Genomic DNA, 20504 nt, shown 5'->3' on the forward strand with positions numbered 1-20504 from the left:
TTGGCCTATTACAATTTTGTTTTATGTACAATGTACTAACTAAAAGATTACAACACACAAGGTCATACCTCTATCGTTACAGACTATTACCAAAGTATCTAATAATACGTATAATTTATACAATTTTTTTGTAACCTCCCAAATATGACAGTCGAAAATAAATTATACTTTAACATGCAACGAGTCTTATATTTGTGGCTTGTTTAAATAATTTCGCTTAATTATGTGTTCGAGTCAAATACCTACATAGTCGCAGTTGTGTTGACATGTATTCAAATAAAATATTTATACTAATTGTTAGCTTAATTTTATGCAGTTATCACTACATAGTATAAAACAAAGTCGCTTTCTCTGTCCCTATGTGTGCTTAAATCTTTAAAACTACGCAACGGATTTTGATACGGTTTTTTTTTTAATAGATAGAGTGATTCAACAGAAAGGTTTATATGTATAATAACATCTATTCAATAGTAGAGAAATACTGTTATTTTGTTATGTTATACCCGTGCGAAGCCAGAGCGGGCCACTATGTTTGTATATATAACGTTCACAGTTTTTCTGTAGTGTATTTAGTATCAGTATTGCACCCGTGCGAAGCCGGGGCGGGTCGCTAGTAAGCTTATATAGACAGGGCATTGGGAAAATTTGCGCACATGCGATGATTAATTAATCCACTGTGAAATAGTAAAAAACTAATGTAAAATACTTGATATTTTTCTTGTTTTTAATGCGCTTATTTTTTGTATATACGTCATTTTTTTATTACTATCTAAGGACGCTGTGACATCTTATCACACGGACATTTTAAAATAATTTAAAAATTAACGACTTATTACCAATTGGTAAAAACTTTTGGAGCACTTTGGTCCTGATGTTCGGTCTATAATTATACTGTTTAGTGTTTTTAATTTTATGAGACGAAATATAAAGAGCATAGACATGAAAACTGTTTATATAACCAAGCCGGTGTCTTTCTGACACAAAAAACTGTTATATATAAGACTGAAACGCACTCACTAGCCAGTATCCTGGGCAAAATAAGGCTGAAAATCCTACAACTCAACATGAGGCATAGTTCAGTGTCCGCGAAGTTTTGTATTTAAAGTTCTGACTGTTTATGGACTGTTGTGGCTCTTAGCATTACTCAAGGATGGTTGTCTCATAACTTAGTTATAACTAACACATTCGCGACTAAAGTATATACGATTAGTTCTCCAAATAAGTTCCGTACCCTAAAGAAAAGCTAAGCTCCGAAACCGGCAAAAAGCGAATGGTAACACCGAATATGGACGCAGTGTAGCGTTACGTGTTTAGTATGTACACTCTTTTTTATGTTCGTAATAGTTTGAACAATTGTTTTGCTTCTGAGTTAAGATTACACCTATCCGTGAAGCGGTAGGCAGTGGTATATGACTCTTGTGAATGAGTAAAGCAGTATCCAAGACTTTGAAAATTAAACAATGAATTGCTATTGAGTATAGCTAGACATAACTTTTACCACCACACGTGTTCGCCTTGTTAGTTAATCGAATGAAAAATCTTATTGTAATTTACAGAAAGTTTTACAAATAAAATATATTTTAATTATTGTATTAACAAACCACTGTTTAGTTTTCCTTACGATAGATAATTTGGTAGAGATAAAATTATAATTTACTTTATAATTATAAACTTTAATTAGTAACTTACTAAGATATTATTTATTAAGAAAGAGCGATAAACAGTAATTAAAATATCGATTAAAAATATTAAAGACCTTTCGTTTACAAGGTAACACAACGTATACAAAATAAAGTAAAAATATTTTACCGATGACTGTCCATTTGGCAAACAAATATGTGAACGTTTTGTTGCGCGTTAAAACGATATAAAATAAACATTTGTCTATAAAACAAAGCGTTTAGGGATACGAGTATAAAATACGAAACAAAGCTGAAGCCGATGAACTATAACTAATTTGACCTGTTAGAGTTCCTTTGAAAGAACTTTTAGTTCTCCTTTTAATTTCATGGTTTCATATTTCACGTAATTTGTTACTTGCCCATTGTTGAGTCGCAAGCTGTTAGGTAAGAAAAATATTTTTTTGTAACAAATTAGGCGGAAATACATCAGAGGGTCCACAATACACAAACTTTTGCAATAATTACTAATTGATCATAATCACCAGCACCCTGAAGTCTACTGCAGAAAATAGGCCTCAACTAACGATTTCTGGACGGACGGATATATGCGGCTCGAGTCCAGCGTGCCCCATTATAAATCTCTAGACATTATTAGAAAAAGTGTTGGCTTCCCTTTAAATTTTCGTCTTTCGCTACTACCACTAATTTTTGTATAGAAGAGCTGTGTTGATAGGTACTATAGTCCAGACCCTTCTATCTAGTTCGTATAAGTGCCTTTTATTATCTTAAAAACTAAATAAGTAGTTTTTTTATCTTCGCAAAATAAATTCTATAAATTGAAGAATACGCCACCCACAGACCTTTGTACAATTTTATTTGTCTACCAATAATGACCACAAAAAATCTAAATAATATTTTTTATTAAAATACAATATTAGGAATACATTTGCATCATCCAAAAGTCGTTTAACCGCAACTAATCGCAAAAGAATGCACTAAACATCGTCGGAGTATCCCGGCACGTGTCGGCACCGGATTCGAACTGGCTGCGTCTATTTACAGTAAATAGGTCATGCCGGGCCCAAGTTAGCTGCAAGAACGAATACAAAAAGAGTAAAGCGAGATGCGGCGGGTTCTGCGAGCAGCGCGCTCTTAGCCGTCGGTTAAGTGAACGGTTAGCGAGCGGTCAGTTGATTTAGATGTGTACAGACTTTTCGAAATTCAAATTGATTATGTGTAAAAAAATAAATGAATTTACTACTTTATTCCTTATGATGTATGTTCCTTTATTCCTTCCTTTCCTTTATTCCTTTATTCCTTATGATGTATTGCTTTGTGTTTACGATAATTCTGGCTCAATGGGAGTTAGGTGGTTACGAGAATTGTTGGATATTAGAATGTATCATTTTTCTAATAGCAAGAACTCTTAAAGCTTAATGTTATTATGAATTGGTCAAAGTACATAGTATCTAGATAAGTAACCCGTTGTAACCCATCATCCCGAAATTAAAGAGAATCGCTAAAATTTCGAAGGATTTTCTACCTATACGGACCACTTTGATGCGTGTTCATTATAGTTCGTTTAAGTTAAGAGATGTAGACATGTAGCATAAATTAGAAGTTGATTGATATTTACACAAAGATCTCTGGCAGACTTTCTTAAAGGATTTAAATGCTGTACCGAAATTCGCATGGCAGCTCAAAGATTAGTTTCATCTCTCAAGATTACGCGCGTCAAAATACAACTTTATTTATATTTTTATAAGATTTACGAGCCGAGAGACTTTTATTAAACACGATAAAGGCCACTTAATGCAACAATACGTAAGATAAATCTCCGTTCGTGTAATTTTCATGTCATATAAAAATATATATTTTATATACAGGGAAAATGCTTGCGGTCAATAAAACAAATAAGGAAGTGTGAGTTATATTACAATAATAGTATTTTTTTCAACTAGTTAGGCGTTGAATATTTGTAATATGTCCGGATGGAATTGTTTCGTTTACATTTTATTTATTTATTAGTATTAATTTATTGAATACATGCATTTATTCATACAATGTTTGCATAATTGAAGTGTTGCATTGTAACCAGTGTTCAGATCTAATATTTTAATTTAATTTCATAATTCAATAATAATGATATTAATATTATTTTACAAAAAAGTACGCCTTCAACTGAAAGTAGAAATGACATAAGTAATAACTTTTTGGGCATTTTCAATGTACTAAGAGTTTTTACATCGGAATATCTATACATAATTTGATCTTTTTAGACCCTCCGAAACATTGTTAATACAATATTCATAATGAAACCACAGGAAAGGCTATAACACCACAAAATAATATAAAACATTGCAAATGCGCATAAGATTTCAGACGATCAAGGTTGGAAAAAGAATAGTGGACGGCATTGGACGCATATATTTAATCACATAGTGCGTATATCTGACGCGGAAGTGCTTCGACCAGTTAGCCTTACGTGTAAAGTCGTTACTTTATAAGTCATTATCACTGTAATTTACACACGTATCAATGTTATACGACAAAAAGCAGTTAACATTCCGTCAAAATTGCTTACGTGTTGCATGCCCTAAAGAGTTTGGTGTAGGTTATGTTTTTATATGTATGTTTATAAAATAAATTGGATCAGTCCTTTATTGTCAAATTAAGACCGCTGTTGTTTCACAGGTTCAGGTTGTGGCACTGCTATACCTAAGATTTATGTTAATTGACTGATTATTGAGGTATATAACAAGTCTCGTCACAATAAAAAAAAAGTAAAAACGACGTTTAATAATTATCTACAAAACTAGACAATAAAGAATATACGAATATAGGATATACTAAAGATCAAGACTGCGATAGCCATTAGCGAGAACTTTGCCAAATATAGGTAATAGCAAACATGCAGATTGCAAACCAGTTAGATTCGTACTAATCGCGTTCTAAAGTGAAAAGTGGGTTTTGACAGTTGATACATAAATCTCTTGCTGTTCAACACGCGTTTGCGAATTCGTGTCCCGTGTAGGTGTTATTGCGGGACAGTTAGAGCGGAATCGACTCCATGCAAATTATATTAACGTACAAAATTGATTTCTTATTAGAACGACTAATTGACTTCAGTATAACTGATGGAGAGTATATAATCAACGAGTTGCATAGGCGTATATAGATGTGAGGGCCGGATTGTTTCATTACATCTACAAAAACACGGAAGTAATTCTTTTTGTCTAGGACATAGGTCCCTCTGCATTATGACTAGTTACGCCCATGGTAGTACCCTGTGATTATAGCTTTTCTTAATCTACAAAAGATGACCCCAGACACATGAGAACGACTGTGATCACTTCGTGTATGTTAACAGTTATCCGATTGGTTTAAAAATCATCAAAATCACAACAATGAATATCTCACGCAATGACAAAATTTAGGCCTGACAAGTTCTCAATTTCTGTTGCATTGTCAACGTTGTGTCTGCTATCTATGTGTACACGGCTTAATATTTGACAAGAGAAATTTACAATAGAATAATTGTTCTGTATCAAACTGGTAATTTAATATTAACATAGTTTTCATATCATATTTACATGGTTTAGTATTTCTCGTTTTTAAAAACAATTCTTGGAGTTTTAAATACGAAACACGCAGAAGTATAATGTAAACATGCGTAGCAAGTCTTAATTGTATTACAGAACTAAATATTTGTTAATATTATAGACAATAAAATGCAATGGTACGTTAAAAGAATTTTAAGTAATAAATATAATTATTACCTAGCTTATAAATAAATACCGTTTTGTTTCTGTCCTCGTCAACATATAAGAATGAAAGAAACAAAACACCGATTCGTTTAATCGTCCATTGAAATAATGTATTAGTTATTCCTAACATGTTTTAGATTGGATTTATAAGCAATATATTAAATGAACTCAACTCTCGTTAGGCTCGTGTCGTCATAACAATTTTGTTGGCTTTTAGCAGGTTTATTGCACTGCACCCGTTAGTTATCGAAGAAATATATTAGTCTTTAAGATTTTAAATGAATCTAGTGTAGCCAAGAGTTATGGTAGTATTATGTTAATCTTTAGTCAGCGGTTGTGTTGGTGCAGTCGGGCCGCGCGCGGTGCATCGTCCGCTATTACGCAATCGCGCACTATTTATACCGCGCGACTAACGCATCGCGGCTGCTCCACTGCTTTTTTGTTAATATACCCGAAATATTTACTGGAACGTCTTTTAATGCATAGGTATGCTCGTTTAGAAATTTGAAGATTGAGATTCGATTCCCAAACTAGATATTCTAAACTCATATTATAAGTTCAAATAACCCGGGGACTCCACATTTCATAAAATCGATGAACAATAATTTTGATAAACTTGTCACCAGCCTAATCTCAAAATTTTTGTGCATAACATTCAAGACTTTAAGCCGCTTAACGTAGCTGGAACTTTCTACCAAGCACGAGCCTCTGTCCGGTCACAGCGACCTCTGAGTCTTTGCAAGGCCACTTATCGATACTCATGTAAAGCAAACTGTCCTCGCGTATTAATAAACAGTTCAGTAAACAAAATGTTGTTAAAGTTCAAGAGCGTACTTCCGCGTTCGTCGAAATACACGCGGCCTCGCGACATATCCAATACACGGCCGGCGGAGTGTTTCGGACTCTAGTATTGTATTTTTGGAAACTGTGGAGCAGTGGCCAAGGGTCCATATAACTCGATTCCTGTTGGCTTTATTTCATTAGAACGATTTGCAGACCGCATGTATGCATATGTAACTATGTTGTGTCGGGTTCCTTTTCGGAAAACTTCACCTTTCTCCTGTGGAGTCTATAAACTTTGTAGTAACGTAGTTAGAACACATCTTATGTGGAAAGAATTGGTACAATGTAGCGAGAAATGTTTATAATCAAAGTCAAGTTGATACTCTTATTGAGCATCCGTGGCACTTCATATAAAAATGGACAATAAGTCGACACGCGGTCTTTGGTCACATTCAGTAATTTTTCAAGAGTGGCTAATTTTCTTGAAACGTTTACCAACAACAAACTTTTATTTTAAACCCAGGCCACCAATGCTCACGTCAAGAGCACTTTTATTACGACAATTACGAACATTTTTAATTCAATGGCTTTACGGGAGCCAAACATGCCGCCCACGTTGTAAATACGCTTTTATATTCAGTATAATAAGACACGGGACTAAAATGTGCCTACGTGTTGCTGTTCGTAGAACGCACGGGATGCATCACGCGCCTATTTTCGCGTTCACAATCGATCATAAGACAATGGCCGGGCGGGAGCGTCGCCCCCTGGCCGCGGTCCAGCCGCCCACGCAACGGGGGTAGAAAACAATTACAATTCGAGAAAAAACTGTTATTACACCTTTTTTGGGTATGGGTAGACAGTTTTCTTGGTCTTAAGTGTAATGCTATGAAGATCTAAGAATACAACTTAAACAAAGTCTAACTGAGATAATTATAATAAATTATTTGTTTCCGGCGGTGTTAAGCAAACTTTTTATAAACATATTTTTAATATTACTACAAAAATAATATTTAAAAAGCGCGAAATAAAATATTTTTCCGGCGCCTTTGACCCTGATTGAACACTCAGTTTGCTTTAAAACTTACATGTTATAAAAGTCATTTTTGTTGATAACTTTGTGTTATAAACAACTGAAATGTTTAATTCTGATGATAGACGAATCTCAATTAACCTCAAGTTAGACAAAGTTTATAACCACGAACAGAATCGAAACCTGATCATTTCTGTCTAAATTACAATTGATATTAGTTTTTGTTTGGTTACATAATAAAAAAAAAGTTTCCAATCATTTTGAAAAGCCTGTCGAGTTTTCTCCACGTGCGCGCGGCGGGTCGCGAAAAGCCGCGGACCGGCGCGGCCGCTGCGGCGGGGTCGACGCACGGGCGCGCGGTCACGGCGCCCGCGCAGGCCGACGCCCGCGAGCTCCACGCCCGGCGCCCGCGTGAAAATCGGAAAACAATCCGTTTCCGCGCGGACTGACCCGTTACATATCGACCCTTCTGGATTCTCTTCCTTGAGACCCCATTGTACATTGTATCAATCATTTTGTTGTGTGGTCATGCTACAGCGGCAGGTATACATTATACATATTAAGTCTTGTTACCCTGTTACTACTTTGTCCGTGATCTTACAAATGGAACACGATATTGGACAATGCTTGACAAAAACGGATAAAGCAGTGGTCTCTTATTAAACCAAAAATATTAAATTGTTATCAAACATGTTACTCACTAATTAATATATCTCTGTTGTTTGTGGTATAATTAGTAGATTTAAACAAAAGTATTTGGAAGAAATAATCTGTTTACATTTTATATTTTCTTTCCATTGTTATCGTCCCGAAATAATATTAGTGGTAATTTATAGCAAACTATTTTATGCAATTTCTAAATTATGATAACAAAGCGTGATAATTTATTAATCACCTCCATTGGTTCCCTTGTTTGGATCCCATCCGTATGCCTCCCTTGTTAATTTGATTGTTAAAGTTGTCCTGAGAACAATACATTTGTTAGTTTCATTTGGATTTGTCTTAATTTGCCAACTTCATCTTTGTTTCGTAGGGGGGAAGGGAGAAATTGATTTATATCAGTTTCGGAAATTATTTTATACATTTATGGATCGAGTAACTTGTTGCGTTTTTTATCCGGAATGTGCTTTAATCCGGGGGGAGTCGCGAGAAAAAGCACCAAAAAAAACAGTTTTCTATCGCCAAGCAGCACTATGTAGCCACTGTTGTGTTCCGGTTTGAAGGACATTATAGCCAGTATAACTACTGAACATAATAAGACTTAAAATCTCATGTCTTAGGATGGCGAGCGCAGTGGAATACCAAACAATACTTTGTAATTCTAGGTGTTGCATCCAACACGATGGTGTTTCTACTGTTTATGGGCGGTCGTATCACTTACCATCAGGCGACCGGCAAGCTCATCTCGTCATTCAAAGCAATAAACCTCCTTTACCGCTTTCATATTGAAAAAAACATAATACATAATACTCCCACGTTTTAGTTAAAATATTTAACACAAATTATCCATTGTTCTCATTTTCATTGAATTCTCACCCGTGGGAGGAAACGAGTGAAATTTGTATGAACAGCGTAGTAATGTCCTTAATGAAAGTTGAAACGTTTAAATAGGTATCGTAAAAGTGGTTTATTTTAAAACTGAATGAGATCTACTTGATGGGTAGCATACTACGAGAAAATATCCAGGAGAGAATTTCCCGTCCTTACACCCATCACTACAACTCTTGTAAGCCAGGATCAGCAGTGGCACGCATTTTATGCCACCGAGCGTTGAAGCTTGGCGAGTCTCGGGGAAAACTAATATGTCATTATTAAAGTAACCAGGAATTGTAAGCATTAGATATCAAATGTTCATTGGTAGTAGAATATTCGCTGGTGGCAGAATATTTATATCCGACCGGGTAGCAAACACCCTAAACGAGGTGTAAAACCCGCCATAATGGCACACGAAGCGTGTCGCATGTCGGGATCAGCGTGTATATATCCAGTTTCAATCAGACCGGCATAATTATGTCGATAATGATCCGTCAGTCGACTCTATCTCACTGCGCTTATCATCCAGCTCAGAAGGGTCATTATTTCTTGTCCGTACAAAAAGAATTATAATGCTTAGCAGTAGTGATAGTATTTCGAATTAAGTAGTAGCGAAGGGTTAAGTTTTTGATAGGGACCCGATACAAAAATTGCCTTAGTTTTTACCGACCAATTTAATAAAAGAAAAACGAAGACGAATGTCAATAAACCTAAAAGGAAAGGTGGTAGGAATTGGGTTATATGGACGCTACGCCACTGGTATTTAGTAAATAAAACAATACTATTTTCATGATAATATAATACATAAAGTATGACGTATCAATAATAAACTATTAATGTGAGGATACAACATTCGTACTCTAATACAAAATTGCTCTTAAATCTCTGTAATAAAGGCCCTTATTGGTAAGCATTTTTAACAATTACTAGCCTAATCGGTATTTTTTGCACTCTCCAATAATATTCCATGTAAGTAAGAGAGTGTTATAATAATAATAACGTTTATTTGTAAGATAACAAAAAGTCCATTAACCATTTTTCAAGGCTTGTGTACATGTTAGGTTTATTATAATCACTTGCTATATGCCTAAATATAACGTTGTATATAAAAAAAAAAAAACAAGAAAATGCTATTAAAAGCGTTAACATATTAAAAGCGAAAAAATATTCATATTCACTAGCTATTAGCGACCATATCTCTATACAATGAAAGTCCCATTTTGTTCACAACACAACGGTCAACGCTCGACGATGTTGATCAACACCACATGTTCTCCCCTGACCATCAGCTGTGGCAGGTGCCTGGTGCACTCCACGATACCTTTGCCTAGGGGCGTCTCAGTCACCACTGGCACTGGGGATATGCCCGCTGCTGTACCTTTTGGTACGGGAGTACCTGTTGAAAAAAGTATTTTAATCAAGCAAACACACTGGCAAACTAAAATAAGAGATATTTCTTAGCTTAATGTTAGGTGCTACCAAAAAGTTTGTGATGTTTTGCGTCTCGTCAGTCGTTAAAATTATACCGGCCTGGATGAACGCAATGCTTGTCGGCACGACCAACTATGACGCATTTTAGTGCAGATTACAAAAAATCAATTAAATAATTCACCTCTAGCTAATAAGAAATTAGATAATAACAATACAATATAAATGCCTCGGTAGCGCAGTGGTATTAAGGTACGACTGCAGTGCTGAGTTCTCCGGTTCGATATCCTGCTCGGGCAGTGATATTGGGTTTTTCTACTCAGTATTAGCCCGGAGTCAGGAATTTTTGTCCGATATGGCGATAGGCTCGCCCTCTATCACACTATGGGGCAGAATACACACTGCGGAAACGGGTGCATCAGTTACACCTCTGCCTACACCATCGGGGTTAAAAGGCAGGAGTGTGTGTGCCAAATAAATATTTACATTCGTAAATCCATATTTACAATTTATAATCAATCTAGATCCTTCAACATTAAAGCTATTTGTGTTAAGAAAGAGTACAGAGCAGGACATATATTCCGGAAAATGCTAGATATAAATATCTCACCCATCGCTGGGGGTATCTTCCTCTTCTTGACAGTCTTGCGTGTCCAAATCTCGAGCACATCGGTGAGCGCCAGATTCCACTGCTTATCGAACGCCACCAGCGTCGCGTGCAACACTCCCCGTACGCCTCTATCGTGCCGGGTCGTCACCTGAAACAATACGTTATATTTGTACACTTCTATAAACAATAAACAGCTGTATGTACTTACAATTTCAGGTCCCAAGCTTCAATCTGAGAACAGGTTTGGTGCGATATAAGCATTGTATTGGCCGTCTTAAATTATGCGTAGCTCTGAGCGGCAGGTCTTTGAGAAGCTATTTTACCCAATTGCCGAACGTTAGTTTTTACTTATTTGTGGCCCTTGGCAGTGCTAGGCCCTGGGCGGCTGGCCCGCTCGCCAGACATTACGGCTACCTCTGCTATTATGAAACTAATGTACTCCTGTAGTTGCGTGAATGTGCGATTTGCAGACCGAAAATTTAGAGCGTAGATATTTACTTTTATATTACAAGTATGTGATAATACCTAATGTTTGTCTAAGTATAATAGTTGTCGATTTTTTTAATAAGTGATGATATTGTTTAATAATGTTTATCCTTGTTACAGAACGGCACAGTGCAGTGTGTGTGTGTCCAGCGGGCCGCGGCGCGACGCGCGCCACCCGATGTGTTCAAACGTAACTCTGCCTTCCAAATTATTCATACACAAACTCACGTGCTGGTAAGTTTGTTATTTATTCTTACGCTAATCTTAGCAAGTTCTCGCTACAATATAGCGCAAGAACTTCCACGTGCGTTTACACTGGTGGCAATATTTCGATAATTGTATCCAGTTACAACTCGCCGCAAGTCCTGTACGCTTCCAAATTTGCAAAAATCTGCATGCCGTGAATGTTTCAACGGTAAATATTGCTTGCGGAAGTCCTTTATAAGTTTTCTTGGTAAACTAATCTTCGCCTAAATATAAGTTTCGCCTATAAGCATACATAGTTAATGCACTCTCTGGTCTCATTTCGTAACTATCTTTAGTGTAGATTACTTTTTGTGTCTCTGCCTACCTCTTTAGGTATAGAAGCGTGAAGATAAATTATGCGTTAATGTGCCGTACAAACGCACTTGTTATCTAAGTACATATAAGTTCGGGCGTATGGCGTTTCCTCGATGTTATCTCTAATAGTGGCCGAGGACGCGATCTGATAAACGCCTAAAACTATAATTCAATCAGTATCGTAGGCAAACAAACAAATAGTGCCACGTAAGGCGGTGTGCACACCGTAACCGTTGGTATTTGCGATTTTATCACGACTAACTTTAAGAGATACAAAAAATCTTTAGTCAATAAGTTTTTCTTATTGAGTCGTTGACCAAATACAATGCTTTCATATGGCATTGACAAATATTTACAATCATAAAATTATGTAAAAACTAGACTAACAAAGAAACCATTTCAGACAAGTAGTTTAGTTGCAATGTTTACATAAAAGAAGTTAATGCTTTATTGACTGTATGAGGAAGGTAATAAAAACAAGTTTTAGCTCTGATATTAAATATTAAAAATACTCAAAAATATTACTGGAATGTAATCTTCAAGGCCATTCATGACCTCTGTCATTAACTTACTCTCCACTGAAGATACTATTTGTGATATTACACACACATCACGCATTTATCCCCGAAGGGGTATGCAGAGGCGCAATCAGATCACTCACTTTTCGCCAAATGTGTTCCGTCCCATGATATGATAAGCGATTCTATCGCCATAGTTAGTCATATTAGAAAACTAAAAACACTAAAAAAAAAATAAGCGTCACGTCTTCAATATAAGAGGTTTCGAAATAGCATTTTTCTTTAAATATAATACGTACTATATTTTTTCGGAATGCTTGTTTATTTTTGTAATGACTGTCATTATATTTTATTTATGTATGAAACAAGACTGAGGACCTCTTTAATGCGATTTTTTAATCGTTTTATTTACAAACAGACTATAAACGTGTGTTATAGCTTCTTTGTAGAACAATGATATTTATTTAAAAACAAGATATAATGTTGTATAATTAAATTAAATATTATCTGAGTAAATACTTAACTTAACACCGGTTTTAACAGTGTATTTACATAGCGTTTAAAAAAAATATAAAGAGGTAACATTTGTGAGTTCTTTTAATGGAGATATTAACAAAAAAAATTAGAATATATCTTTATAAATAAAAAAATACATGACAATCGAGTTATTTATGTCGATGAACATACACTATATTTGCAATTGATTATTTGTATTTCGGCAAATGATAACCGAGAAAGTCCCGATCAAAAAACCATTAAACAAAACTAAATATCATATTCTGCTAAAATTAAGAACAGAAAAATATTCGAATGTCATTTCCTGTTTTAAGACAATGCCACAATATATACGAGTGTCATATGCAAATGTGGTTAAATTACAACTAATCGATGCGGCCTAACACGAACCCGCGACCTCGCGCTCGCAAGGCTGTGCAGACACAAACCGTTGCATAGTAAAAGGCGATATTAAATGTAAATCAATTTATCTGTGAATACATAACATGCGTAAAATTTGTTTCTGTGAATAAATAATATAGGCATTTATCTGTATAATTTGAAGGATTTATGTTTTGGCAAAGTTTTTTTATTATTATTTTGCAACCAGTCAAAAGGTGCCCATTGTCAATTACAAATTGTGAATTAATCAGTAAGTAAGATTCAAAGTATATTTCAACAGGTGTTATTCTTATGCAATTTTTCAATGATATGATCTAATCGCATGTGTAAAAAAGTCGCTAACCTCCGCCCGTTGTTGTGATCATGCCCTAACATCATGTTTATCATGACGGAAGGCGGGCCGACCTCGACAGCGGCCGATTCAATTCGTAAGTGCCTTACCAAGGTCCCGCGCCGCTTTTAAACGCCACCAGTACCTAGGGTTGCCAACTTTTATACAAAAACATATAATTTTTCAGTTAGAAAATATTATGTAGCTTAATATAGATATATTTATCCTCTGCCACCGAAGCAGGCACTGATTAATTAGTAACCGTCTCTTTTTAAAGTTATGTGTGTATAAAATCGTAAATAAACAAGCATACATGAATGTTTTAAAAAAATTGAAGTTATTAATTACCATCATGCATTAGTCCTGCTTTGAGAACAATAAGCCTTTAAATGCAGCATGAGACAAGCATCATACAACATGAGGTTCATATTATTTCAATCATATTTGGTAGCCCTAGTATCGTATGGCGCGTGGAAACTACCAGTTTTCCTTCTATTCGCTTTGTCACCAGCTTTTTGGTATGTTAAATATGTCACTGCGGTTTGGTGTTATACATACATATATCGCGTCACGCTCTCTTACCTTTACCAGGGTAAGCAGAGATGTTACATACGTTTTTCTCCAGCTATATTAAGCCATATTCTTAACTCAGGGTTAATACGAAGCAACAAAACCCAATATAAAATTTACATGTACAACGAACCTGCATAAAATACATTATTGTACGAACTAAATACAACTCTGTAAAGATTTTTCTAGAGTTCAAATTACAATGTTTACCAATTTCACATACATCATTATATCCAAATAAAATCGCTTAGAATGATTACTTAGTTTTGTATAGAGCAATTGTTATTTCCGGAACCGGTCAAATTGTTTTGAGCATAAAAACGTATTACAGCATCATATTATAAACACGTCTCAATGTAAACATATCAACGTAGACCGCACTTCCTAGAACTGGACGTTGCCTATTCTGATATTTTAGTGGTCACTCGATAGAATTACGCATCTGATTCAACGTACGGCTTGTTTGATAATGTCGGTGAAACAAGTACTGCTCATGAGGTTAATATAGATATTTGTGACCATGAGTTATTTTTTATATACCTGAACAAGACTATACAATTTAAAGTCATGTTACAGATGCAGGGCATTGCACTCCATTGTGAGATATTATATGTATCGTCTCAATGCCTAATAATATAGAGCTTACGCCGCATTTTGCTATAAAAACAATTCTAAGTTCGACCTATGAGAACATGTATTTTTTTCCAACGTTTCTTATTATCGCAAACATCTTAATTTGGGATATTTTGAACAATAACTTATAATAGATTAAAGTGCAAAACCGTCAACACGGCAAACCGACACTTGTCCATTTTGTTGTACCCACACAACAAACAGACGCTGCCGTGACGTAAGTAAACAATAATTCCGAGCGAGCAGTGCCCTGTGACGCAGCCCGACCTTGGGCCGGGAGCAACTTTCAACAAGGAAACCGCTGTCACTACTATGCCGATTTTTTTACGCGGCCATATTTGGACCAATAATGGCTCGAGTGTCGATGCATGCGATAAATTTTTATTATTGTTATTTATGTTCATGACTGGGTAACTCTGTGGATTCTCTCAGCTGCCATGATACAGTGGAACGGGTTCGCCTAGCATGGAGATCAATTTTTGTGACTATATATTTGTATCAGGTTTAGGTGTTCTGGGACTTAAAGTGTCTTGCAGTGCTTAGTAACCTTGTAAGAATTCTTTGTTGTTTGCGGGCTAGGACATATTTATTTATTTTGTTCTTTTATTTCGGACTAGGTTTCTTTTCTTCTAGCCCTATCTTGCATTGTCCGCGTGAAAGCAATTATTCGTTTCAGTCATTAATCACTGCATGATTCAAAGGCAATCTAGATTCTTATTAGGATATTTAAAAAAATCTGATTAGGAATCCCCGAAACTCACTATTTATAACATTTTCAACGATTCGTTCACCATGCCAAGGATAATAGCAAATAGGTAGACGTACCTATACCTTCAATCAGAGCTCGTAAAAAAATGATAAATAATTGAGGTTACAACTTGTCGTCAATAAAACTTACCAATGACTAATTTCCCACAAAACTCCTTATTCAGTGGGAATCCCCAAATCCTACATTATTTATTTGTAGTACATATCAAACGCCGACATAAGGCGTGCTATCTCGTGCCGATTTTTTTGCGCACCAGATACCGTAGATATCTCGTTTATACACATCTGGATAATTCCCACTTATGTAAATACTAAATACAATTGGAATTAGTGTGTTTTTAATGGAAATATAACTACTAGTTCATCATCGTGCTCAGGAGTTACCTACATATACATATACTTAAGAAGATATTTCGAGACAAAATTTTTCTCTAGTATCGAAAAGCACCGATATAATGTTGAGCCAGCATCCAATATCTGTATTTAAAGACGTCAAGGCGAAGGGCGTTGAGCGCTAGCCCGCCACTGTCCAGCCTACGCGCTACACAATCATCTATTTAAAATATTTGTCCACGATTGTACGGAATCCGCTCATCCACTTCCCGGATCCGATGCCAGTGAATCTGGATCGAGTGAACAATAATAATATTCGTATGAGCCGTTTAATGCCAATTTTATGTGAATTCATGCCCTCGCAGCGGCAGACGCCCGGATCTGCTTTTGTAATGCTACTACAATTTGCAATATCGGGGAAGATATTAAAGGAGAATGCCCATTTTTGTATGAGAGTTGGGCTACGCTTGCGTCTGTACAAAACTTTCACAAAACTATGGGGAATATATCCTAATTTTTATACAAATTGAAAACAATTAGATATTCGATGGGAGTTCGGAGTAATCAGAATTTTTATAGCGCGGTTATTTTGAGGTTAAGTATGGACTGCAATAATGTAAGGTAGAAAGTACCTATGTGCCTGATTAAGTTAAATATTGCAGTACCTACTGGTTATTGCTATAAGCGATTAGTGGACGGTCTTTTCACCTAGCTTTAATCGCCGTCATAAGCAACTGATAGGTACTAAAATATCTGATAAGACGAAACTCCAATAAAACTTCTAACATAGAATGGCGGAATATTAGTTTTTTCACGGAGCATACATATGTTACCTGACCTTTTGTGTATATGTTTTTCTGACTTACGACTTATTCTATTACATGGATTATCTTTATTTCCACCTACCATTATCTCACTCCAATATGGCGTCAACACATATTGTAGAATAGATCCAGCTTAGTTTTTATGGCCGGCCTTATGCCTGACGCCAACCCTATTTGGAGGATTCCGATCCCAGGCACTCATGTTAAAAATACCGAGATAAAATGTTGCTTGGCCTGGAAATCGAACCCAGGAACTCATTTCACAGCCTTATTAGGCTAATAGTTAATTATCATAGGGAAAGAAAAATAAAACCATAAATACGAAATCCGATGCATATTTTTATATAGATGTATATTTTTAATAGAGGTATATATTCTTGGCATCCCAAAATAAAAAGAAGAATTTGATATAGCTGCAGCACATTTATATATACTCCTGAAGTGAGTGAATGACTTCTTGCATCGCTGGTCGGGTCATGTCATGTTGTTGTCTGTGAACCTCTCTATTAGCTGATCTCCAGCAGGCAGCACAAACTCATTCCAGCCTTGAAACCTAAAATATAATGTAGAAGTTGAGTAAACATGTTCAGATTATTATTATTGTTAAACTGTTTTCTTTAACTTTGGCAAAATATTTCTCACATTGTGGCTATGTTAATAATAATCTACATAACTTACAAACTGGACAGCTCGTCCAAGGAATATACTTATCTTTGCTGTGGCGCCGCAAAGGTGCAGTCAATACAGCGCTGGGATATGCCGTCTCGATTAACCGTCCTGGGTCCAGGCTCTAGACGACATTGTGTTGCTTACTAAAAGCCTTCCGTCTCAAAGTTCGAAACGCACACTATACACGTTGTTTTTTAAAAGACTATTTTTCGACTCAACATTAAAATACATAAGAAAAACACTCCGATCTTTAGTAAGATAAAATATATTAAAATATTTTAATGATTTCACATTCAAACAAATCTATAGTGCCAAATGTCATTAATTTCAGTTGCCAGTGTAATAAAAATCTGTACCCATATATTCATTAATTAAAAATAAAATCCAGACATATTTTAGCCGACTATTATATTTCTGTCAATGCAAGTACAAGTCGCTATTTGTTTGTTTTTGGAACAATTAATATTTTCTCTTTTTTTACCCGCTATTTGGAGTTTGGTCATAATTATTAAGTAAAATATATTATTTTATAACAATATATTTGAGATGAATAATATATTTAATACATATATTATAGATTCAAGTACGGGCACATTTATTGTACATAATATTTACTTTTTTATTCCATTTAAAAAGGGAATTTGTTATGAATTGGTATCAATTCGCCATATTGGTAGTACATTATCCGGTGTTTCATTTGCAACAATTAAACAACTTTTTTTTTCATATCTTTTAAACCCCCATTCCCTTATGACTGAAATAAATACAAATGAATTAATAATTAAAATGATGATTTTTCGTGAATATTTGGTTAAGACGCATGACTGACGCAAAGATAGCCTGGTTTTGGGCATTGTCCTTTGACCTTAATATAGACATCAAGTTATGTAAATTGTACCGGACATTCCAATATATCCAAAAATAAACTATGTATATATGGACACTTTACGAACGTAGCCAGTATCAGACATTTTGATACTTAACATCAAATACATTTAAGAGATGAGCGCGAATCAGAACTTTGGAGTATAAAGATCCGAGTTGATACTATTTCACCCGGCGTAATTCAAGTATTGGACACTGTGGTACTTAAATCGAATATTTCAAGCTTCCCCGACAGCCGATCTAATCATACAGTTGCACATCTATAAGCGTTAACAGACCCACTCCCAAGGTCAATGTCGCGGGAACACCAGGAAGGGCATTGAAGCAATTTACTAATCGTGGCACGAGGAACACGCCAATTGCATCCAGTGCAGACGACAGCGCGCCGGTGAAGGTCGCGTCACGTGGGGACAAGGTAATGGGTCCAAAGGTGAATGATTTGACGAGGGCCTCAATGGGTCTAATCATTGTATATGTGACGTTCAATCAGATGGGAACTGGATTCGATTATCGTGACAAATATTATTGATACAAATATTTGTCCGCTGTCTAAATGTTTTTGTTGAATTGTGGACATTACGCAGACCTCGTTTGTATCGCGGCACCGCCCGCGTATTTATGTATTTCTTAGATGACAAACCTATAAGTAGCACTCAAGGATAATTAGCTTCTTAAAACTGAAAGATTTTTCAGAGTCGGAACATTAGTTTTATAAAATAGCGCGTACAAACTCTTTAACTATTAGTATAGATTTGAAAAGCGGCGATAGCCTAGTTGGGTGTGGAACGGACTGCCAAGACGAATGCCCGCAGATTCAAATCCCAAGGGCACACACCTCTAACTTTTTTAAAAAAAATCATGTGTGTATTCTTTGTTTCGCTTTAACGTTGAAGGAAAACATCGTGAGGAAACCTGCACATCTGAGAAGTTCTGTATAGGAAGTTCGAAGGTGTGTGAAGTCTACCAATCTGCACTAGGCCAGCGTGATGGACTAAGGCCTAATCCTTCTCAGTAGTAGAGGAGGCCCGTGCCCAACAAGTAAGACAGTATATAATACAGGGCTGATATTATTATTATTATTATAGATTTGTTTACATTCAAAACCAAGATAGAATACCTAAATGTTAACATCATAGAGAAAATTATGAAAGTTGGACGCGTAAACAACTTGAGAGATTTTAACTCGATACAACTAATTATTCGTGAAAGTCGCATGTCATTAACACTACTGCTTATACATACGTGTCGTCAACATAGCAACAGATTTAAATACTTCTAACTTTGATTTTAATATAATCATCTATTAGATATGATTTATTGTGATATCATTACTGCGCAAGTGACTAAACTATCACAATTGGGATTTAAACTTACTCTACTAAACTTCTGATTGATTAAATTTAGTAGGATATAAAGCATGTCACATTTCATCCAAATACGTTCAGCTGCTGCTGTGTTTACTTTTAAGAAACATTCAAACATTTTTTCAAACACGCATTAATAATATTAGTAAGCAATTTTTAATGTATGAGTAAGATGAGATAAAATTATAATTTTTGTTTTCTCTGCGTAAGAATAAATGACAACTAAAATTTTATTTTTTATGAGTTAAATATAATAAACAAAAGCAAGTAAACCGTATATCGCGTTACCCAATGATCTGATTCGTTTGTAAGTTTTAATAAACGATTTATCCTTAAAAAGCCAGTAATCCAAAAATAAAAAACGTAATGAATTAAGAATTACATTCAATTAGCAACATTCATATCGATTTCACTGTTCACGCAACCAGCGCCGAAAGCGAATCTTTTTGTCCCATTTTATAGTGTCAATTAAACGAATCGGTTACCTCATGCGATTCAATATTCGATTATTTTAACGTATAATCGATAAAACGTGGCAAATGTGGAGCAACGTGGTTGGATCGCTCACACGGCACTTTCACTGGTCGCATCAATATTACATCTTGAACGCGTTACGTCGCACTCTGCGCCCGCGCATATTTATTTCGTGATATATTGGTGTTTAGCTATTTTTTTTTCTTTTTGATATAACGGAGAAAGCTATAAAAATCCATGTTTTCCATTGGTTTCTTTTAAAAACAACGATACATTAACTACTGTATAATAAAAGGGACCAAGGTTCACACAATTTAGTTTCTTAAAAGCAAAGATTATCCCGTCCCTCTTTACTTTTATAATTACGTCATTGACGAAAAAAATTCTAGACAAAAAGAAAACATGCATTTTACCA

The 20504-nt window shown here is 35.5% G+C and overlaps 2 protein-coding genes across 5 annotated transcripts in view; one reads left to right on the plus strand and one right to left on the minus strand.

Annotated features, from left to right (window-relative positions):
• The window catches only part of LOC115448376 (ecdysone-induced protein 74EF), a 230297-nt gene that overhangs the window by 32694 nt on the left and 177099 nt on the right, over positions 1–20504 (plus strand). For all 4 annotated transcript variants that reach the window (XM_037444734.1, XM_030175790.2, XM_030175789.2 and 1 more), the window contains exon 2: positions 11383–11496. The gene's annotated coding sequence lies outside the window, so the exon portion shown is untranslated. The remainder of the gene's footprint in view (positions 1–11382; positions 11497–20504) is intronic.
• The window catches only part of LOC115448379 (U7 snRNA-associated Sm-like protein LSm11), a 54075-nt gene continuing 43091 nt past the window's right edge, over positions 9521–20504 (minus strand). Inside the window, exons 3-4 of the mRNA XM_037444737.1 lie at positions 10777–10924; positions 9521–10134 (exon numbers count right to left, since the gene is read on the minus strand). Coding sequence (XP_037300634.1) covers positions 9977–10134; positions 10777–10924 — 306 coding nt within the window. The 3' untranslated portion in view covers positions 9521–9976. The remainder of the gene's footprint in view (positions 10135–10776; positions 10925–20504) is intronic.

This window comes from Manduca sexta, chromosome 28 (genome assembly GCF_014839805.1).
Source record: "Manduca sexta isolate Smith_Timp_Sample1 chromosome 28, JHU_Msex_v1.0, whole genome shotgun sequence".
Lineage (NCBI taxonomy): Eukaryota > Metazoa > Arthropoda > Insecta > Lepidoptera > Sphingidae > Manduca > Manduca sexta.